The sequence below is a fragment of the Vespa velutina genome, chromosome 9 (assembly GCF_912470025.1).
Source record: "Vespa velutina chromosome 9, iVesVel2.1, whole genome shotgun sequence".
Taxonomy (NCBI): domain Eukaryota; kingdom Metazoa; phylum Arthropoda; class Insecta; order Hymenoptera; family Vespidae; genus Vespa; species Vespa velutina.
The window spans coordinates 962216-985000 of record NC_062196.1 but is presented as its reverse complement, the minus strand read 5'-3'; the positions used below and the strand labels follow the sequence as shown (position 1 = coordinate 985000).

The 22785-nt window shown below is 30.4% G+C and overlaps 3 protein-coding genes across 17 annotated transcripts; 2 read left to right on the top strand and 1 right to left on the bottom strand.

Annotated features, from left to right (window-relative positions):
• Positions 1 to 250: 250 nt before the first annotated feature.
• LOC124951931 (probable ATP-dependent RNA helicase DDX5) lies at positions 251 to 6106 on the top strand. 8 transcript variants are annotated; one of them, XM_047501061.1, is made up of 6 exons: positions 251 to 408; positions 1188 to 2389; positions 2496 to 2555; positions 4382 to 4612; positions 4689 to 4886; positions 5094 to 6106. In XM_047501061.1, the coding sequence occupies exons 1-6, from the start codon at positions 401 to 403 to the stop codon at positions 5243 to 5245; spliced, it is 1851 nt and encodes a 616-aa protein (XP_047357017.1). In that variant the 5' UTR covers positions 251 to 400; the 3' UTR covers positions 5246 to 6106. The 8 variants fall into 8 exon arrangements, 4 of the variants coding, with proteins under 4 accessions (XP_047357017.1, XP_047357018.1, XP_047357019.1 ...); XR_007101762.1 differs by lacking the exons at positions 4689 to 4886; positions 5094 to 6106 and adding an exon at positions 3780 to 4048 and having other exon boundaries at positions 4382 to 4511; XR_007101763.1 differs by lacking the exons at positions 4382 to 4612; positions 4689 to 4886; positions 5094 to 6106 and adding exons at positions 3227 to 3576; positions 3654 to 3890.
• Positions 6107 to 6987: 881 nt separating this feature from the next.
• Positions 6988 to 11970, top strand: LOC124951934 (ethanolamine-phosphate cytidylyltransferase). Of its 5 annotated transcripts, none has more exons than XM_047501078.1 (6): positions 6988 to 7228; positions 7724 to 7861; positions 8033 to 8212; positions 8295 to 8721; positions 9073 to 9203; positions 10032 to 11970. In XM_047501078.1, the coding sequence occupies exons 1-6, from the start codon at positions 7185 to 7187 to the stop codon at positions 10126 to 10128; spliced, it is 1017 nt and encodes a 338-aa protein (XP_047357034.1). In that variant the 5' UTR covers positions 6988 to 7184; the 3' UTR covers positions 10129 to 11970. The 5 variants fall into 5 exon arrangements, with proteins under 5 accessions (XP_047357034.1, XP_047357030.1, XP_047357033.1 ...); XM_047501074.1 differs by having other exon boundaries at positions 6991 to 7228; positions 8983 to 9203; XM_047501077.1 differs by having other exon boundaries at positions 6991 to 7228; positions 8983 to 9203; positions 10019 to 11970.
• A 750-nt stretch (positions 11971 to 12720) lies between these two features.
• Positions 12721 to 22606, bottom strand: LOC124951932. 4 transcript variants are annotated; one of them, XM_047501066.1, is made up of 7 exons: positions 22557 to 22606; positions 20708 to 21339; positions 15977 to 16234; positions 14954 to 15090; positions 13729 to 14179; positions 13202 to 13382; positions 12721 to 13072 (listed from the first exon to the last, which is right to left on the bottom strand). In XM_047501066.1, exons 2-7 carry the CDS (start codon positions 20744 to 20746, stop codon positions 12831 to 12833), a joined length of 1308 nt encoding a protein of 435 aa, XP_047357022.1. In that variant the 5' UTR covers positions 20747 to 21339; positions 22557 to 22606; the 3' UTR covers positions 12721 to 12830. The 4 variants fall into 4 exon arrangements, with proteins under 4 accessions (XP_047357022.1, XP_047357021.1, XP_047357023.1 ...); XM_047501065.1 differs by lacking the exon at positions 22557 to 22606 and adding an exon at positions 21540 to 22502; XM_047501067.1 differs by lacking the exon at positions 22557 to 22606 and adding an exon at positions 21967 to 22502.
• Positions 22607 to 22785: the final 179 nt, after the last annotated feature.

The following is a 22785-nucleotide window of genomic DNA, read 5'->3' as shown; positions in this document are numbered from 1 at the left end:
GAAAGTACATTTTTTGCGCGGAAAGTTAAAATAACAAATCATATTATTTGACAATTACATATTCCTTCCTGTACTATCGTTGGTGACTTCCGGTATATTATATTTGTATATTATTCAATCATATTTAAAAATTTGAATAAAACATATTTATGAACGAATAAAATAAAAATTCATGGATTATAATAAATATAAAAATCATTTAAAATATATATTTATTTTTACTTTGCATAATGTGTTAAATAAAACAGGGACTATTTCTTGTCCGTATACTACGTCACCATGATGATCATTCGTGAGTTCCCTTGGAATCGGACGTCAAGTAGTGTTCTTCTTTTAGCGAGTACATTGATTTTTTCAAGAAATTTTTGGAATATTTATTTAAAAACCAATAAGCTTCTTCATGACGATGTAAGTTACTTTATATTATAAAATGAATTCTTGAAAATTCTTTAAAAATGTAAAAATTTCCATTGACATTAACTAACCATTCTACGTTTTGACTATTCTCCATGTTGACTGTACGTCATAGTTGATTTATTCTCTTTATAAATTATAACGCCATTATTATGTTAATTTATTTTTATAGAAATGCTTTTATAAATTTTATATCAAATATATTATTACAAAAATAAAAGATTTACACATATATATGTTTAGTTAAGTAATTTATAATATGTAACAACATCTTTTGTTACTTAGTGTCGTTAAACAGATCGAAGAGCTTTTAAATATGAACGTTACTTGGTTCTAACAAACAATGACTATTCATATTATTTACATTCTAATTTATATATATGCATATATATTTCTTATAATGTATTTATTCAAAAACACAAAAATATTTTCATTTGTATAACATAAAAATAATATTAAAATTGTTATGCTTAAGTGTATTTATTAATTTTCGATACATTTATCATTGTTATTGCATAAATCAATATTTCATTGTAATACTATTATTTGTTGATTTTGTATATGATTAGTTTTCTATTTTAGTTTTTATAAGAAGTTATGTAATTAAGTAAAATGTGTTTAATGAATTTGAATATGAATTAATTAGGTTGATATACAAATTAATACTTTATGTACATTAAATACTTAATTAGCATTATTCTCCTTTATTCATAATAAGGTTTTTTTTAACTCATATTTTGGTTTTATTATTTAATTTTATGATGATATTATAGGGCATACCGTGATCGTGAACGTGGTGATAGGAGAGGCGGAGGTGGTTCTCGAGGAGGCCGTTTTGGTGGACGAGATGGAGGCAGTGGTGGAAGATTTGGAAGTAGTGCAAACAGAGATAACAATTTTGGGAGTAATAATTTTAAAAATCGTCAGCCTGGAGAACGATTACGAAAACCTAGATGGGATATGAGCACTTTGCAACCATTTAGAAAAGACTTTTATCAACCACATCCTAATGTTACAACAAGAAGTCTTCATACAGTTGAGGTTTACCGTTCAGATAAAGAGATCACAGTAAAAGGCTCTAATGTCCCTGGGCCCAATATTTATTTTGAAGAGGGTGGTTTTCCAGATTATGTTTTAAGTGAAATTCGAAGACAAGGTTTTGGAGAACCAACAGCTATACAAGCACAAGGTTGGCCTATTGCTTTGTCTGGACGTGATATGGTTGGCATAGCGCAAACAGGATCTGGAAAAACATTAGCTTATATTTTACCAGCTATAGTGCATATTAATCATCAACCTAGATTAAGTAGAAATGATGGTCCTATAGCTCTTATTTTGGCACCTACAAGAGAACTTGCGCAACAAATACAACAAGTAGCATCAGACTTTGGAGTTTCTTCACAGGTTAGAAATACTTGCATTTTTGGTGGAGCTCCTAAAGGTCCACAGGCACGAGATCTGGAAAGGGGAGTAGAAATTTGTATAGCAACTCCTGGTCGTCTAATAGATTTTTTGGAACGTGGTACAACAAATCTTCGTAGATGTACATATTTGGTACTTGATGAAGCAGATAGAATGCTTGATATGGGTTTTGAACCTCAAATTAGAAAAATTGTAGAACAAATACGTCCAGATAGGCAAACACTTATGTGGTCAGCAACATGGCCAAAGGAAGTTCGTAACTTGGCAGAAGAGTTTTTAACTGACTATATACAAATCAATATTGGCTCTTTACAATTAGCAGCTAATCATAATATCCTTCAAATAGTGGATGTATGCGAAGAATATGAAAAGGAAAGTAAATTAATGAAACTTTTGGAAGAGATTTCTAATGAACCAGAAAATAAAACTATTATTTTTGTTGAAACAAAAAGAAAAGTTGATGATATTACACGAGCTATTAATAGATATGGATGGCAAGCAATTGGCATCCATGGAGATAAAAGTCAACAAGAAAGAGATTATGTATTAAATCGTAAGATATATTGATAATACACATTTTTAAATAAATTAAGTTATATTTAAATTTATCATTAATACATATCATTTTATTATCTTTTACTGAGAAATGATTTTTTCAGAATTCCGGAATAGCAGATCAGCAATACTAGTTGCTACGGACGTTGCAGCAAGAGGTTTAGGTAAGATTCTGTTTTAGCAAGTGTGGGTATGATGTAAGGGTCAGGCTGCGATGGTTGTTTCACGGTTGTGAGAGTCTTAATATTGTGATGTGGCAACGGATAACGGCATGTGCCAGACTGATTGACGTTAGTCCCTAAGCAGCGTGGATGAAGATAACTTTAAGATTGTTTAGGAATATCATGGAGCAGGGTATTTAATGATTTAGAATTTATATTTATTTTGCCATTTTTATATTTAATTTTTTTCACCCATTTAGAAGATTCAATAATTTAAAAATCTCTATAAGTACAAATAAATGTTACTACCAATATGATCCATTTAGAAATAAGTCTGAAGAAGGAGGAATAATTTTTAACTTGTTTCTTTATTAGTTTCATCATTAGTTTAGGTGGATTTTGACATACATTTTCAATTTTGATAAAATCTTACATTCTAAATCAAAGTGACTTGAGTGAAATTTGACATCGTATAAAATAATCTCAGAACGCGTACATACAAGCAATATATATAGAATTTTAAAAGTTTATCAAAGTGAAAAGTATGCCAAGATATTTCAGGCAAGGTCGAAAATGAGCAGGTAAGAAGATAGAAACGTTTGTTTTTCGATTTTGCTCTGATTGAGACAAGTCTTGTCAGTCTGGTATTAACGTGCTGTTCTATGTGTTTTCAGAGGCACATGCGACGGAGTTTTATCAATGATAAGAACTCTGGAGAGTTTGCTTTGGAATATATAATTGAACGGGGCGTGACTGCTGGTCTTCGCCCCCTCGCAACAAGCTAAACTAACGCTGTGCCTCAGCCGTGCCACTTGAAAAAACACACTCTCACTCTGTACCTGCGATGGTCCAAAGTATGGAAGTAATAATGTTAGGGAATCTGTAATATATATAGGGCAATTAAACCGGATAGATATAGATTAGAGTAATAGGATATAGTATCGATTTACGTTTTAATATTTGCAGAATTAATGCATTCATATCAATTCTAAAATCATAATTTATAAATTTCCTTTTCTATGAGGTATGTTTCGATTGTATCGCAAGACTGCTTAAAATACTTACGAGTTTGAAGCAGTGTTAGGTTTTATTATTAAACAGGTTGGAGAGATGATTCGTTATATCGAAGAAAGTCGTCGGTAAATCGATAAATTACGATCTTCCGTGCAGTTGGTAATAGCTTTATAAAACTTCAGCGAATAACAAAAAGAAATCCTTGATGCTAAGCACGCAATGGAGTATACATGGGGTTGAGTGGAATGCGCATATGGTGCTCATCCAATGTTCAAACCTTACTGAAGCAATGCACAAGGACCAAATTTTCAAAGACCAGCACAGATCCATACTTTGGTGCGGGAGAGAAGGGTGTGAAGTTACTAAGAATAAATGTAGAGCTCGCTCACTCATTAAGCGAGAATTCTATGAGAACCATCTGAGCTCTGATTCCTCTACATTTCCAAAAATGTATTTACATTTCCAGCTTTAGGCTCAAACAGGTAAATAATATGTACACTTGCTCTTTGTGGTCAACTTATTTATGTTACTAACGTGCCTTGCAAATGGAATTTATTATCTATTAATATTGATTCTTTCGTGTCTGATTCTAAAGCAATTAATATTGTGTTTGGTATTATTCGTAATCATTAAGTTTGCCTACTGCAATTTTTATTGAAAATTTTTCTACTCTGATTATGACGAAGTTAAATTTTAATTCTATTTGCAAGGAAACTTATTGCAGCTTTAATTAGTTCGCTTTGTAAGTTAATTACCCACCACAAAGAATCAAGTATTTTTTACTTTCCCTAATAATTATGAGAACTGTTGTATAGATGTGGAAGATGTCAAATTTGTGATAAACTTGGATTATCCGTCCAACTCGGAAGACTATGTTCATCGTATTGGACGTACGGGACGATCGCAACGAACAGGAACTGCATATGCTTTCTTTACACCTGGAAATGCACACAAAGCTAGTGATCTTATTCAAGTGCTAGAAGAAGCAAAACAAGTTGTAAATCCTAAACTTTATGAACTTTCAAGAAATCCAGGCATTTATAAACGTAATTATAAAGTTATTTTATATATATCATTATGATTCATATAATTTCATTAAATCAATTTTATATTTCTGTTTAGGAGGTCGATACAGTGGTCGTAATGGCGGAAGTGGTAGTCGTGGATCCAGTAGCCGTGGGGGTAGTTCACGAGGATCACGTGGTGGACGTGATGGAAGTGACAGGAATGGGAGATTTGATCGTAGCGGTGGTAGTGGTAGCGGCAGTGGCAGTGCTGGTGGAAACGATCGTGGAAATAAATGGGGTGGAAGTAGTAGTGGTAAGTACTTTAAAATATAATTGCTACACATGTTCACTTTATTATGCTAATTAAGAAAATTAGATTTGGTCAAGATAATTTAAAGTTTGTGTTTCTTACAAATAATATTACATTTTGTTTTTTAGTATATAATTTTATAAGACAAGAATATATCGTGTAGATTCCAAATTTATTTATGTATTAGTGAAATATTCATTTTTTGTCCAGGTGGTATGGGAGGTGGTTATGGCAATAAATCATTTTCTCAGAATAACTTTGGAGGAGCTTCCAGTGGTGGTGGCTCTAGTTATAGTCAAAATGGTGGTACATATGGAGGAAGTGGTGGTGGGAGCAGTTACAGACAACAGAATGGTTATTAACATCGACATAGCTTATTCCAGAACAAAATTTTATTTATGTAATATAATAAGCAAAAAGAACAAAAAGAGAACTACTCTGTCTAATATAGCAGATAATATTTTCCATACGCGCTTCTCATTGTGATGGGGCACAAATATAGTATATAGTATGTACAGACACAGTCATATTTTGTTTTGAAAACCCGTACACAATGTGCAGTATTTTATGGAAATTGAAAATACTAATCTTAAATTACATGCAATGTAGTCTTAGAAAATTGTTTACATATTGGTAATTTTTATATTAAATAATACATTCTAATTTTTTATTTAAGTATTGCATAAATGTAAAAGTAAAATGATAGTATGTTTACTAAAATCGTTAACAATGGCATAATGTGAAAGTAACTAAATGGTCGTGTGGCAATAAGTTATAAAGCGATAATTTCTAAAATTATCAGCCTTTATTGGTAAGAAACACGTACGTTATCTTACCATTTTCTGCTATTATCTTCCTTATGATTTAATGATAAGAATTTATCATTAAATAATAAGTACAGTCACCGTTTGATAGATCTGTAAAATAAAATTTTCTGATCATTCATTGGTTGGGCCGTTTATCAAACATCATGCGATTAGGTCAGAGTTTACTTCATTATATGGATAATACTCTTACTTTTTATCGCATTGATATAAATCGGTGAAGATGTTATAACTGGTACTTTTATTTTAACTTTCTACGTACCAACAATGTTTTTGTAATTTACAGGATACTTCATAGATATATTTTATGATGTTGTTCGATTATAATAAATTAATATAATCTATGATTATATTATAATAGACTATAATAAATTTAATATAAAAAATATTTTTTAAGTATTTTTTTTTGGCGTTGTTTAATATCCCATCCATTGAGAAATTATTTCCTATAATTTTTTATTATAATTTTTTTAACGATTTTTATAAATATAATTCGGTACATAAAAAGTCAAAATGTTTGTATAAGTAACTGTTATACAGTTTCTAAGCATTAAATAAGCGTTCAACTAGGAATTTATCAACTAGATATAAGTGGAAATAAGATAGATATTTTTTTTGTCGATTAATTTGATATACTGAGAACATAACTGTACAAAAGATTATTTCATTCGACTTTATCAAGTAGCCTTGAAAATTACTTCCATTTAGAGAGAAGCATTTATTAAGAACATCGATATATATAATATTTATTACACAATATATGCGTAACTTTTAAGTTACATTTTTGTAAAAAGCTTTTATCTATTTTCAAAATCTAAATCTATCAAATTGATGTAAATTACATTAATTTTACATATTTAATCAATATTCTACTTTATTGTAACAAAAGAAGAAAAAAGGAAAAATAAATTTTATGACAGATGATTAAATGTTCATCATCTATTCTTCATTGTACAACTATGTGCGAAGATTTTAAATAATGCTATTTTTTAAAATCATTGATTTTGGTCATTGGATAACAAAACGATCAATATTATTTGACGAGTATTACAACAACTCATTTAATATGCGTAAGTATTCAAAATTACAAATTCATGATTGTTATTTTCTTGGAATAATTGCTAAAAAAAATTACTGAAAAAATATGAGAATATTCTTTCCTTCATTTAAAACAATGATTCTAGTATCACCATTATGTCTTATACTCATGAGTAAGTTAAATTATGACGCGATGGCGTCATTCTGCGTGACTATGAACGAGCGAAGGGTGGAAAGGTGGGGAGGGACGAGCGGTATTCGATTAATAAAAAGATATGCAATGCCGGTGTCGCGGGTAGTACGCTTCTAGAATTAGTTGACGTATGTATTTCATTCGATCTTATTTGTAATATTCTAATCAAGTGATTGGAGAAAAATAAAGATAAAAAAGGGAACGTCTACTGGTGTACACGTGTTTGTACTTTTTCTTTTGGTGAATATGACAGAATCTCGAAAAGAAGTTCGTGTTTGGTGCGACGGGTGGTGAGTTTATGAATGAAATGTATTGTGCGGTATCATTTACCTTTCGATTTTCACGTGTTTAGCGCGCGAACTTGACAGGTGACATAAAAAAAAAAAAGGATAAGCTGATACTGTGAAAATATACGTTTCACTTGTGCCTTATAAAACTTACATTGTTCGTTTCTTCTTATTGCTCGTGTCAAAAAAGGATCAATTTTCGTGCATATCATTGTTCGATACGTGCTCTATAAAGTATGTCGAAAGATAAGAGACGCACTGTCTCTGTGATTGTAAGAAAGACTAGCGATCAATACTATAGCTTGATTAATTAATCATTCGAACAAAATGTATGTATATGTGTTGGAGTAATATTCACAGTCCTTGTAAATGTAAAAGTTCAAACAATTCCGTTTATTCCGGTGCTATGTTCTTACCGTCGGATTTTCGTATATTTCACTTCGATCTTTTACTTTTTTGAATCCTATGATGATTCAAATATATCATTTTATATTGTAGTTATGATATGGTGCATTTTGGACATGCAAATTCATTAAGGCAGGCTAAAGCATTAGGAAATTATTTGGTGGTTGGTGTTCATACAGATGCAGAAATTACAAAGCATAAGGGTCCTCCAGTTTTTACAGAACAAGAGAGGTACTTTTTCTATTTATTACATTATTTAAATAATACAAAGTATTATCAATAAATATATATATATATATATATATATATATATATATATATATATATATATTATAATTCTATTTTGTTTCTATATATAATATAAACAGGATTTAAACAACATTTCTTCTTATTTTGTTTCAGATACAAAATGGTTCGTGGTATAAAATGGGTAGATGAAGTAGTCGAAGGTGCTCCTTATGTTACTACATTGGAAACATTAGATAAATACAATTGTGATTTCTGTGTACATGGTGATGACATAACAATGACTGCAGATGGAATAGATACTTATCATTTAGTTAAAGCAGCTGGTCGTTACAGGTATAACAAAATGAACTGAAGAGAAATATTTTACATAAATACAGATAATTATTTATTTTACTAAATAATATAATTATTATAGAGAAGTTCAAAGAACGGCAGGAGTTTCAACTACAGATCTTGTAGGGCGTATGCTTTTAATGACACGTCAACATTTCAAACAAGGAGATAGTGAATATACTGTTGATAGAGAACCTAGCAAAAGTATGGGTCAAGATCGCACAGCGCGAAGCCCATGGACCGGTTGTTCTCAGTTTCTTCCCACTACTCAAAAAATTATACAATTTAGCGATGGCAAAAGTCCTCAGCCGGATGATAAAATTGTTTATGTTGCTGGAGCATTTGATTTATTTCATGTTGGACATTTAGATTTCTTAGAAGTTGCAAAGAAAGAGGGTGACTATCTTATTGTTGGCCTCCATACAGATCCAGCTGTTAATCGTTACAAATGTGGTAATCATCCAATCATGAATCTTCATGAACGTGTTCTTAGTGTACTAGCATGTAAGGTGAGCTATTTACATAGAATACAAATTATGTTTTCATAAGATCATTCAGATCGGAAATGTATTAATTTAATCACTTAAAAAAAGATAAAATTAAGCATAATTTTCCAGAAATATTTTCTATATAAATTTATATTTATCTTCTTGAACAGTTAGAAAAATATCATTACTAAGATTCGTTAAAAAAATGTGAAATTTTCTTTTTAAATCATATAAATCTTCTTATATATAAAAATGAAGGAATTGAATTTTTTACATATCTAGTATGTGAATGAAGTTGTAATTGGTGCTCCATATGAGGTTACTAAAGATCTTATGGAACACTTTAATGTTTCTATCGTGTGTCATGGACAGACATCAATAATGCCATGTGAAGATGGCTCGGATCCATATGTAGAACCAAAAAGACAAAACAAATTTAAGTTACTGGATAGTGGCAATGATATGACAACAGAAAAAATAGTTGAAAGAATAATTTTACATAGGTATGTTATTTTTTTTATTATAACTTATATATGTTAGGTATGTACTTAAGAATATTCTAGCAAATATATTATTCAACATCAGTTCTATATTATATAACAGACATTTAAAAAATGTGAATTTTATATAATGATAAGGTTTCGGTTTTAATTTCTAGTTATATTGAACTATAAGAAAAAGAAAATATAGCAATTATAAATAATTGATAAGCTAAGAAGAAATTGCAAATAATGGTAGTTAATTGTCATATGACTTGTCTTTTTTATAACTTTTGCCTCGATTAATACTTTTTTTGCAAGATATATTCGTGTGCATAATATGAAGCATATACTTTTAAATCAAACAAATAGTATATACATTTTAAAATTACTTATCAATGTTTTATAATTTTAAATATACATACTCCAATCTCATTCATATATTCATGCTTTTTATATTGGGATATGCAATTTCATGCAAGCATATATATACACTTGTTCATTTGCAGTACATTTCTCTAGAATAATATTATGTAAAGTTCATTAATCTGATAAAGTTTCTTAAAATATTAAACATATTGTTTAAATATAATACAAATAATAATACGTACAAATTTATAACAAAATATTGATCGGAATAATATGTACACATTTATTTAAATAACACAAATACACACGCACACACACAATTAGCATTTTTATAATATACGTAACTTGTTTGTAAAATTGTATACATTAATGTCTTATGTCAAAGGATTTTAACAGATTATTGAATTTGGTTTACTACTATTATTTGCATATCCCAACACTTAAAGGAAATTGTATACGCGTTGATTAAGTGTTTAATTACAGGTTGGAATTTGAGGATAGAAACTTAAAGAAGGAAAAAAAAGAGCTTGCAGCTTACGAAGCCTTTGTGAAATCTAAAACAAATGGAAGGACTACATAATAAATTTTTGCATAATTACTATGTGTGATAATCAATTTTATAGAATTAATTTGTAAATATATACAGCTTCGAATTATATTAATTTATTCAATTTAGAATAGAAAGAAAATAGAAGTGTAATTTTCTGATTTTGAAAGACTAATATATGAAGAAATTAAATTTTCTTTGGAACGTATCGAAAATTCGTCAAAATAGAGTGACGATATGTTATTAATTTTCTGTTAATTATAAAGTATCTATTCATTATACATAATTTAATGAAAAGAACATATAACATTTAATATCGTATACAGTTGCTATATATAAGCACAGTGTCTTACTAGTAAATTAAATATTTTATTAATTTATAAAAATTATCATTTTACTGAGATGAGTAATTTTATTATTGATTGCACAGTAACTTTATTAAAAATACGTAGTATAATACATGCAAATTCACTTGTGATTACTAAATTACTAGATTATATTTTATGAATACACATTTGCTGGAAAATCAATGCATATTTGCCGGAAAACATAACTATGCAGTTAAATGAGATTGTTCCTAATTTTTTTTCTTTATTTAATACACATTGAAATAAAAGTTTAAATTAACATTATATTTAAAAAATGAATTTTATATATATATATATATATATTGTTCATAATGTCATTTGTTTAAATTATTCTTGTAGTCCAGTTGTTTTACTTTTGTGTGAAACAACTATTCTAATTTGATATATTTTTTATTTTTACTTTTTTTGTAGTTTAATTAAAAACAATTAATTTAAATAAAATTAGACTATAATATTATCAAGTTAAGCTTTATGGGCCTATACAAAGACGTAACAATGATATTGAGCCAAAGGTTGTAAAATAAGTGTGTGGCAATTGTTAATATTACGAATCATAATGAAGTTAATAGGATCGCTAAATGTGTCTTTATACATCGATAAACCAAATAGGAAAAATAGCATCTTTAGGGTGAGTGCAATACGCTTATAATTTTTCTGAGATACATATACATATAATAGCATATGCACATTCTCAATTTACATTTTTACATAATTTTATTTAATATTTATAATTATATTTATATTTTTCATTATATATATACACAATATACCTTAAGTTGATATTAATCAACGGTTTAACTGTTAATTTAAAATTGAAATTTTTATTGTAAAGAAAATATGCTTCTCTCGTAAAATATGTAAAAAAAAAGATGGTATATATCACAGACTTCCTGTGATAATTATATTTATTACGAAAACAACAAAACGTTTAATACTGTATTTTAAAGCAGCGTATAATAACTTTTAATTAGAATTGTTGCACATGTGTGCCTTCGAACATTGTTTTTCTTCATAAAATATGGATATCAAGTACTATGTGTAATGATACATTATTGTATTGATTTCCTACTTAATATAAAGTTTTAAGTCTATATTAATAAATGTTGGTTCAATATATTATGCTCCATGGGTCTGTTCGAAAAATTGTGCAAACCAAAAATATAGAGGACCGAAAATACATATCTCGTCGTTGCAAAGATCGTCTAGATCCAATTAGCACAAAATAGTGCATGAAACAATTGTTGAACTGGAACGATCATTTACTGATAGAAAAAAGCAAATCTATCAGAAATATAGAAAAATAAAAAAAAAAAAGAAATTAGGTTTCACAATTGTTCATTACTACGAGATATTGTACGAGGTCGAATCGTAATTCATAAAATTGTAACGATATCGTCATATTATATAGTATAATTTTATGGGAGAAACGTCGTTACCATTAAACAAAATGTAATGCAAGGATATTTGATTAACCTTGTTTTATTTTATAATAAATATAATGCGACTATACACGTACAATTATTTCAATATTCTTTTCGTTAAATCTAGACGGTCGATGATTTTTTGGATGGCAAAGAAATTTACACGTTCTTACACGGCCGGTTTTTTTATATTTCGATTTTTTTTCTATTAAATAAATTGAACTCAACTAATACATTATCGTGCAGATTTATGTACAAAGTGTGAAGTATTTTATTTTAACCTTTAACCAACCCAATATTTTCATGCACTTTGATCACGAAATGCACTTTTGCAAATACTTAAATACTACGATTGTTATGTAAGTATGGGCGATCGACAATTGCGTTCGCTTTATCAGGTCACGTGATAGCATTGCACATGGACATATTTCGAATATTCAGAATATATGCAAAAAGAAAAGAGAAAATAGAGCGCTTGTACTATAAAATATTTTTCTATATTCGTTTTAATTTGTGACACCTTCTTTATATTTTAACTTATATCTAAAAATTCCTAAGATTCTTGGTATTCAATATTACGTATTAGAATGATAGTTCATCAATATAACTATACTATAAAGTATTATCAGTTGTATCGCATTGACACAATAATGTGCTATAATAATTTGTTATCTTGTCGATAAAGAAAATCCATCGTAACTAGCTGTGATGAACATTTAATATTTATAAAATATTATAATAAACATTGAGACTATGTGAAAAATATAATCTATAGAATGAATAAATAAATTAGATGGGATAAATATACACATATCGAGCATGCATACATATGTAAGTACTTGTCAAATGTTAAGTATTCATTATTCGATTTCTAACATTCCTACATCACGTTTGTTTTTTCCTGTTATATCAAAAACATTATCGAGTATAAATAGATAGATTTATTTTATTGTACGGTAGACCGTCCAGTATATCCTGATGTCGCGTCACAATATTTTCTCGCTCTATCTCGTACCAGATCGTCAATGGATTTGTTTTGCGAGATGGATGAAGATAAATTATGAAGACGAGAAGCCAAATAACACATAATGAAGGCGGATAGAACTAATAACGCACCTAATCCAATAGCCACGTAAAGAAAACCGCCGCAATTACCTTCCAAGCCGGTTGCAACTTTGTTGTAAATATCTGCAGATAAATGAGTTCATTAATTACATCGATTGTAACGCGAAAAATGTTAATGTATTATTAATTTCTTTTATATCATATAATATTGATATGTATATAATCTTATATATAATATCAAATGTTTCATACCGTCTGGCATCATGACGGTATACTCAATGTTCTCCTTGAATTTCGTAAAAGGCGTTGAGTCATTGTAACTCTTAATAAGACGTTCGACCTTAGGCAAAAATGCTCCATCGACTTTCTCGTTGACATTTCTTTTTTTTCGTTTGCCATGACCCGACGGTTCGAAAAGATCCAAGCAAAAATCCTATAAATTATATTTAAACATCTATTCATGATTATTATCTTAACGCAATCTTCATGCAGATCGAACACTTATTTATATATGCCTCTTTAAAATCTTCTCTACATTTTTTTCAATATGTGTATGCTATACATATTGAAAAAGTTATATAAATATCCGATATACATATCGGACATGTATAAATTATATATAATCCTTTACCATATTTATAATCCTTTTACTACATATATCTATAATCTTTTTACCACTTTCGTTTGTTTAAACAGTTTTATAAGAGGAGCTTGAGAAACAACGTCAATCTTCTATATTGAAAGAATTTGAAATAAATAAGAGAAAGAAATGTTCTTACCGGTTGACAATCTTGTGGTTCCATACAAGCTTTTATTTGCGAGTGTATCCATAAGGTAGATCGTTCTCGCATAGAACTAAGCAAGAATGCTTCGAAATCCAAAAATACCTCGTTCTTTCTCTCGCGATACCTTGCCGGTTGATGAGGAATGATTGATGCGAAATCTCGATTTCTACAGCCATCCTTAACAAGGATGACGCTCCCTGGGGCATGCGGTTGATCAGGATCAGGGCTGACCGTTACTTCCAGAAGTTTTATGTAACCCCAAGCGCTGTCAGGACTGATACGAGCTCTCAGCTGAAGTTTTGTACCTATTGGCACCGCCTGATCGACTGTTTGGGATCCGCTAGATTCTGATATATTGCCCGTAGCTTCACGATAAAGAGCAACTTCGTATTCTAGGCGACCTGGTGTCTCCTCTACTACACCGGATACTCTAGCACCATGTGGACTGAAACAAACATCGAAACTCTATTCTAACTAAATTTTATTGTATCTAATTATTTTGCTTATTTATTATTTTTCGACTTAATCGTAGTCGACTTAACGCAGATATATTTCACATATTTGCTAGACCAAAATGTTTCGGTAAATTACCCTAATATAGTAATCCCATCATTAACGAATCATTCTCACCGGAAAATTATGTAATTTTATAACGTATCGTCGATTAGTTACGATTAATAAGATATTGAGGCGTTATGTCCAAGAGTAATTTTCACTGAGAAATTCAATACTTTATTATCGTGTTACGTGTTAGTAATCGAAACAATACAATTGTTGCAAATTCATTATAAATGCGCAATTTAATGACGTCACGCAATCCTATTTAATTGCCAAGTTGATCAAGTCATTCACTATATACGAACTTTATGCTCTTCGCTATAATATATGTATTATATACCTATCAGAGTAATATACTATAATATACAGAGTATAATGCAAATTTCATAATCGAATAGTTTGATAATGCAATCTTTTCGATTATCTTTAAATAGTTAACGATAAAAATTCAATTTTCTATTTCATATTATTTCTCTGTTTTATATTCTTTTCAGTATCTTGGTATCTTAATTATTATAGATTTTGAATTAACGGTATCGTTTTATGTCTTTAATTGCAATATATAAATCATATAGGAAGCGAAGACATTACTGGTTAGAACGTAATTAATAATTCAACAATAGAAAAGAGGATGACATAAATTGACCTGTTGTTAACTTACAAGGTACCAGCAAAACCAGCCGCTTTGTGCCTAAGCAATGTGGGCTCAGGTGGACGACACATGAGGATCAATTCTTGATCGGCCAGCATTACGACACCAGGAAATGCCGGAAACCATATCCGTAAATGAATAAATCCCTATGAAAACAATAACAAACGATTTTATATTTGCGATATTTTATACATATATATGTAATTTATGAACGAAATATTATTTCTTATCAGCACACCAATTATTTATTCTTTTTAATAATTATATATTTTTGATTATAATATTGCGTGTAACTTTAATAAAAACCATAATGTTCGACGTTAGACATTAAATTAAAACGAACGAATTTTTTCAGTTGACGTTTCGCATCAAAGCACGATAAGTTAATCTCTTTAAAGAAAGAAAGAAAGAGAGAGAAAGAAAGAGAGAGAGAGAGAGAGAGAAAGAGAGAGAGAGAGAGAGAGAGAAAGAGGAAGGCGTACTTTGATAGGATTAATTATGATTATCTTCAATTTTATATTTTTCAATAAGATGAATTACGAGTTATTTAAAAATTCTAGTGCTAAAATTTTAGAAATAAAGTTACGAGAATTATATATATTCTTTCTGAATAGATACATATACTATATTCACTATTGTCATATTTTTATTATACACTAATGTCATATCTTTATTCCACATTTGTAATTACTACTATGTACTTGAATATTTAATTATATTTAGTCGAATAATTAATTTCAATATTCGTCCTTTATGTTTGTAATTATTCAATTTATTATATCTGTAATAACGCTATTTTATCTATATTACAAATACAATATTTCTTTTTCTTAAATAAAATTTAAATTTTCAATTCTCTCAATAAATATTTATAATGATTTCCAAAAATACTCTGATATAATATATTAATGTCTCTGTTTATAATTTTCAAATACATATTTTGTTTATTCTAGAAACATTATTTAATCTTAATAAATACAAATATTTCTTGAAATCTCTTCCTTTTCTTATATTTCTCTCACGTCGACTTACGTTTCTTTTGAGAACACCGCATCGTGAAAAATCCGTCACTTTGAGAAAGTAATTGTCTTCTTGAGAATCATTAGGATCAGGTCTAATTTGGCAATGAATGTCGATGAGAGGATTGGCTGATCTATCGTCGGCAAATAGCGGAGCTCCTCTGAAGCCGATCGGTCTTCTGATTTTCGCTGTGAGAAGATCAGCTGCTGAACCGGCGCCACTGCATTGAATGTCGGAAATCTCGTAATCTTGAGCAATGATTACGGTAACCTACGACGATCGAAGAAAGAAAATAAAATAAAGAAACAGGCAAATTATTTCCCAGATTTTGTTTCCAAGCACTTTATGAATATTTATGTAATTTCCCTTGGCCCGCACCTCGGGACATCTCGTTGCACTTCAAAATTGTATATTTAATGGCGAAACTCTTTTTGAACTTCCCAATGAATCTCGAAAGCTTTTATACTCGACCCACAAAAACGTTCCTACGTTATTGGCTTTATTTCACGTTACCATACGTATTTAGGTTTGTTTATCTCTTTTTCTTTTTATAATATCTCATATATTTGCATTTACAATATTTTCTTTCTTACGAGAGAAAGAATCGATCCTACTATAATGTATAAAATTATTAATTTAAATCTAATTTTATCAATCTGATTTTTACAATCTAATTCGAAGTTGATTCAAATACGAGTAAAATTGGCGCCAAACTAAAAACCTCAATTTTTCTCTAAAATTTGAATCCGATGATTTATCATTTAATTGTGAAATTATTTAAAGAAGAATAGATTATTAATCTCTAGGATAGCATGCGAGTCGATTGGTTATTAACTAGACACGTGTCATTTGAGTTATGGTAATTTCCTTAATAGTCTGCCGATCGTTTCAATCTCACGATGACTAGGCGCGTGCGTTCCACTAGTGGTATAGACCTCTCACTCTCGGTGTTCCTATCTTGGTCCGTCCCCACTACTTTTGTAGATCTGTCTCTCTCTCTCTCTCTCTCTCTCTCTCTCTCTCTCTCTCTCTCTCTCTGCGCGCTGTATGACGTATAGGTTATAACAACGCTATCAGGCGCTACTGGCAGACGGGCCAAGGTGAGCGAAAAACGTGCATGCACTTGTACTTCATTTCGAGTAACGGATCTAAAAAGAGACGCTCTACTGCACGTGTAAAACTATTCGTTGCGTGTAATATATGTATAGATACGTATTATACCATGCTAAAACTTTTAACGTAATTCCGTTTCTTATATTTTCAGCGCATTCAAGCAAAATACACTTTCATTGTGTAAATATTCTCTTCTACTAATAATATATACTTTTTGTTTTGTACTATTTTATTTCTCAATCTGGATCTGAATATTTGTAGATATTTATTTGAATTTTCATTTACGATTTATAAGTTACGTTCTTTTATAATAATGATTATATCGCTTTAGGAGAAATTGTTACATAGTTTGTAAGATAATTTCAATGTTCAATTTTATCTACGATATATTATAGCGTTAACTTTAAGTATCTACGATATATTGATACAAATTGGTACGTGGAGTATGACCTCACGAATGCAGGATATTCGTGGCTATGTCATACCTTCTAAAGCAAGCATCGAATTCCGGTCAACGGGTTACACCAACGCCTAGATATTTCCATATATGTATGTCTTTTATGGTATATGTATAGAAAAGCGTATAAACAAACCAACAGTTTTCTATTACATCCATATGAATGAGTACTATCGCATGTATTATTTGTTTATGAAAGTCAAATCTATGAAATAATTACTGTTCTTGGAATAATTTTGAAATAGGATTGACACGTTTCACGATAAAGTGCCTTATGTTAGCGTATATTGTTATGAAATAAGAACGGTATAAATTTTATTTTAAGATCTTAATGACTTTTAAATTTAATTACATTACTTTAATTAGATATCGTTTAGGATGATATTTACTAACTGCTAACATTATCTCATTTATCTCTTTCTAATATAATATATCATTTAAAGACTAATGTTCAGAATAATGCTTCAGAAACGATCGCTAATCACCGATTACATCGGAAGAGAAATATGGTTTGCGTATATATCTACAAGTACTATCGATGTACACACATACATACATACATATATACATACATACACACATACATATATACTCAGCACAAATTTGTGGCGTTAAATCGAAGTTTAGTTGGCCGACGTCGTTAATCGAGCGACAAACAACTTAGTCCTTTAAGTGAACGCTTATCGAGACGCAGGTGTTGCTACGATCGACTTTGGGTAACGGCTAACGTTCGCAAAATAGGAAGACAATTTCCTCGAGAATACAGCAAGCACGCGTGTATATGTAAACGCATGCAAACCTATGATCGATGATACAAATTCACAAGCGTAAGATAAGAAAAAAATTACTATGCCGTTTAATGCTTACAATTAGTATCAATTTATTCGAACGATCAGTTTCAATATCATAACGGTAACGGAAGGAAACTATGAAGTCGATAATGATTTTGATATATTTCCAAGTTCAATTCAATTTAGTGCTTGGTTAATCGAATTACATTTAGACGAACAAACTTATTGTTAATCGACAACATATTAAAGCCGGGCGATACAAAATATTTCGCGAGGGTTTACAGAAAATCAATATGATGTCAAGTGATATTAATCCATAATAGTATAATAAAAACGTATTATATTGATTGTCATGTTTATAATGTAAATAAATTCGTAAGAAAGAGAAAGAATTCCGTTCTCTTTGAATAAACTAAAAAAAAAAAAAAATAAGAAAAAGAACTAAGTAAATAAAACAGAGAGAAAACATCACGCTAATTTTATCGTCATCAATTTTATTGTCCTACAAATATCGTTTCCAAGGACAAAAGTTACAAAGTCAAATTAATATTATTGTTTAAACGATGACCGAAGAGAGAGAGAGAGAGAGAAAGAGAGAGAGAGAGAGAGAGAGAGAGAGAGAGAGACATTTTCTTTTATATTAATTGAAATCCAAAATGTATTAACTTCTAAAACGTTTTCTCGATTGATTCCCGAAAATAAAAAATTCTCATCAAAAATGTATGTTTTATCATTCTTCTAAGGTTAATGACTCCTGGTACACTTGTGTATGAATAGCTAGTATGAAATAAAGATTCTTTCTTTTTCTCTCTCTTTCTTACATATCAACAACGACAAACGTACTTGCGTTTGTTCGATCGATGGATATAAAAGTAACGGGAAAGAAGAAACGGTCGAAATCCGCCACGCGAAACGGCCGAGGACCGGTCACCGAAATTGCCTCTGGGGCAAGTGGATTTTATTTTCTCCGTTCAAAATACACAACTGTGACCTACTCTTTTACGACATCGTCAATTTTTTTTTCCTCGCTCTCCTCCCCCCATCATTTTTCACATCAGGAAGCATTCATACGCGATATCTATTTCTACCTATCTCTCTAGCATTCTTTCTTCCCGTTTTTCTATCTTTTTTCTTCCTTTACTAATAATTCTATGCTTTCACTCATATCCCTCGTCTATTAATGCCCCACGTGGTATGCAATTTGTATTGAGGGACAATGTAAAAGCATCGTTGTACGATGTAACCCATCAGGAACGTCTTTCTATCCTTTTCTTTCTTTCTTTTTTTTTCTCTATCTCTTTTCCTGCTGACATTGAAGGTCTTTTCTTTTCTTTATTCTTTCGACATAAATATCCTTTTCACCGTGTCTTTTAACGCGATGGCCGTATAAAAACGGTTTTTCTATTGTTCCGAAACTTAGGAAATTATTTTTGCAAGAAACTTTACGCTCCGTCATATATTTTTGTTTTCCTAAAAAAAAAGAAAAAAAAAAATAATGCATTTTTTCTTCTTCTTGCGATAAGTTCCTTTCTTTTTCAAAGGATTTTTTAAATATACGATAAGAGATTTTGCTTGCATTGAAAAATTAAAATGAACCGATGCGCGAAATCTTGTGTTTGATAGTATATTCTTGCCGGCATGCTTCGGTGGCAATTTAACCATAGTAGTGGTAATGATGATAGTAGTATAACATAAAATGCATTTCCCGTATCTGTTGCGTGGATGCACAAAAGAGAACCATTGACTTCTCGTCCGATTTTACGAACGAAATAAAAGATTTATAATTCATTTTGTAGATATCGTACCTATATATATATACATATATATATAAACTCGCGACAGGATAACGATAATAAGAAATCAGATGTGAGTTATGATTTAATGATCTCTATTAAAAAGATTATTAAGAAAGTTATGTGGAAATCATTAATCAATAAAATGGAACGAAATTCTTGTTTAAGGAATAAGATATTTCCTTCTATGAGAAAGATGAAATAAAATAATCAAGAAAATGATCCTTTCTTTTTATCTTAGAGATTTATATCTTAAAGTTATAAATCAAGCAAGAAGTATAGTTAATATAATTTTGGATCTATTATGTTAGTTTTTTATTTTAAATGTATTTTTTATCAATATTTTGAATGAAGTTGAGTTCATTCGTAAGAATCGCATCTGGAGTTATCTAAACGCTTCTTGCGTTAATGAAGAAAAAAAATTCAGGAACGTTAACCTCCCTTTAATTTTTTGTAGGAAAAATTTGACTTAATACAAAACTTAGGTGATATTTGTTATGAATTTTGTTAATATAATGAAGAACTCGATGTGAACCAAATGTTTGTAAATTTTTCTTGATATAGTATCTAGCCGTCTCTTTTCACCCACCGTGGAAAATAACGCAAGAATTCCGAGGATTCGGCACATAATGGCGGAGATAATGACAATGATGATCTTGTCGTCAATAAATCTATCTCCACGTCTCCTCGTGAATGTCTGACGTCGTTTGTTAAATCCTTGTCCACTGATTTAGTCTCACGCAAGTATAGTTTATCCAAGTTCACGAAGATAAACCGAAAGAAGAATCAATGTTGTCGGCCCTTTTGGGGTGACGCAATTTAGCAGAAGGTTCACGACGGACTGAAGTCTTAAGTCGATGTTGAGAATGCGCAAGAATTCTCCCCCCGAGGCGTCTCCAGTAACGCCAGTACTATGGACTCTTCTCCTTTTTCTTTTCTTCTTCTTCTGTTTCTTCTTCTTCTTCTCCTTCTTCTTCTGTTTCTACCTTGTCTTCCTTCATAGGTAGGCGGGAGAGAAAGTCATGGAACCGGAGAATCACCGGACCATCCGGAGTACTGTTAATGCATGCCCGGTGCCTCCACTAACGACCATCCTTTGCCTCCTCTTCGTTCTCCTTCTCTTTAAGCCATGAGATGCCCCCGTAACGTCGCCATTGTATCTTCACTTCTGACCAACCGTTTTCTTTAAGGGCGACAAATGATCTCCTCAAGGACGTGAGTCTAGTTTACAAACGTATTCCAAAATTATTCCCTCAAAAAATTTCATGAAAATTTTTTCAAACGATATCTTTAAATTAATAATTTTATATATATTTGCAAAATTTACGAAATAATTTAATATAAAGATAGAAGATCAAAAGAAAAAATATTAGAAAGTATGAAGGAATATTCGTAAGACTAATCATGAAAAATAAATATACCTATCTACATAATCTTCTATATTACTATTTGTAACCTTAATTTTATCGTAACGATAGGTAGTAAATTATAATAATTATCGATTCTTTATTACGAAGAAACGTGATTCTACGTCCGTTCGATTTCAAAGAAATAAAATAACGATGATCAGTGCTAGAAAAGGTTTCCGTTCTGGGAGGTGCCACGAACTCAACGGATCAAGGAACATAACGTGAATCTGATGGTATGCATAATAGGGGAATTGTTTAACCGGTTACTGACTTCTCTGCAGCGTAAATTTTAGGTCAGAGTCGTAGTCTCTTCGATTAAAGAAAAATATGTACCGGAAATATAATCGTTTGAGTCTATGCATTTATGCATGCATTTTTTTTCGATTTTTTCGAACGATTTTAGTGCAAGGTGTATATATGTATGTATATATCTTTGTACGTGTGTTACTTGAATCCTTCTTCGTCATCGTCGTCATGAACGAAAGAAACATTTTTTAAATGCTTTCACGCTTACGAAATGAATTTCGAATATCCACAGGTGTTTGTAAGAAAAAACATGAAATATAAAAGATGTCTTTTGAAAAAAGTTATTCAGAATATATCGAAAGTTTATTGAATTCTCAGGAAATGTTAGCAATAAAATAATATTGCTTTTTATAACGTTGTGCAAAATAAATAATGATGATTTTGAAACTATTTCAAGCCGCCTTCTTTTTTATTTCAAGACAAAAGTAATATAAAAGAAAGAAAGAAGAAGAAAGGAAAAGAAAGAAACAGAAACAAAACCAAGATCGTTTCGGTTCTTTTCCATGGCGCCAGATGGTGTGACAAAAAAAGAAAAAAAAAGAAAGAAGGAAAAGAAAAATAGAAAGACTCGGTCTTCTCGTCGAAAAGAGGAAGAATAATTTGAGATTTGTCCCGGTCCCTTGCTGTACTTGTCACTGACTGAGTGACTGATAGGAACTCGCGCGCTTAAGCATGCTCTACGATGTCACGCACTCTAATCCGCAGAACGTTCCGCTGGATTACCTTTCCGTTATTTTCTGTAACGTCTGCCATGCGCGCACGTGCCGTTTATATTACCTTATGTAATAGGTATAACTTGTACAAGAACGTATATATATTATACATATACGTTATCGCACTTATACACGTGCATTTGTATACATAGATATATGTAAGTATTCACATATCCATCCATACATACACCGAGTCACAAGGGTGTTTGTAATCCGAGTGGAGAGGAGATTCGTCGTTA

Excerpts from the sequence above, each read along its gene's own strand:
- LOC124951931 (XM_047501061.1), top strand. Across the intron at positions 2,390-2,495 it reads AAGAGATTATGTATTAAATC|AATTCCGGAATAGCAGATCA; the intron begins GTAAGATATATT and ends TGATTTTTTCAG. Across the intron at positions 2,556-4,381 it reads CGTTGCAGCAAGAGGTTTAG|ATGTGGAAGATGTCAAATTT; the intron begins GTAAGATTCTGT and ends ACTGTTGTATAG.
- LOC124951934 (XM_047501074.1), top strand. The coding sequence starts at position 7,185 with ATGACAGAATCTCGAAAAGAAGTTCGTGTTTGGTGCGACGGGTG. Across the intron at positions 7,229-7,723 it reads CGTGTTTGGTGCGACGGGTG|TTATGATATGGTGCATTTTG; the intron begins GTGAGTTTATGA and ends TTTATATTGTAG. Across the intron at positions 8,213-8,294 it reads AAAGCAGCTGGTCGTTACAG|AGAAGTTCAAAGAACGGCAG; the intron begins GTATAACAAAAT and ends TAATTATTATAG.
- LOC124951932 (XM_047501066.1), bottom strand. The coding sequence starts at position 20,746 with ATGTGCCGAATCCTCGGAATTCTTGCGTTATTTTCCACG. Across the intron at positions 15,091-15,976 it reads GCGGTGTTCTCAAAAGAAAC|GGATTTATTCATTTACGGAT; the intron begins GTAAGTCGACGT and ends TTGTTTTCATAG. Across the intron at positions 13,073-13,201 it reads TACCGTCATGATGCCAGACG|ATATTTACAACAAAGTTGCA; the intron begins GTATGAAACATT and ends ATTTATCTGCAG.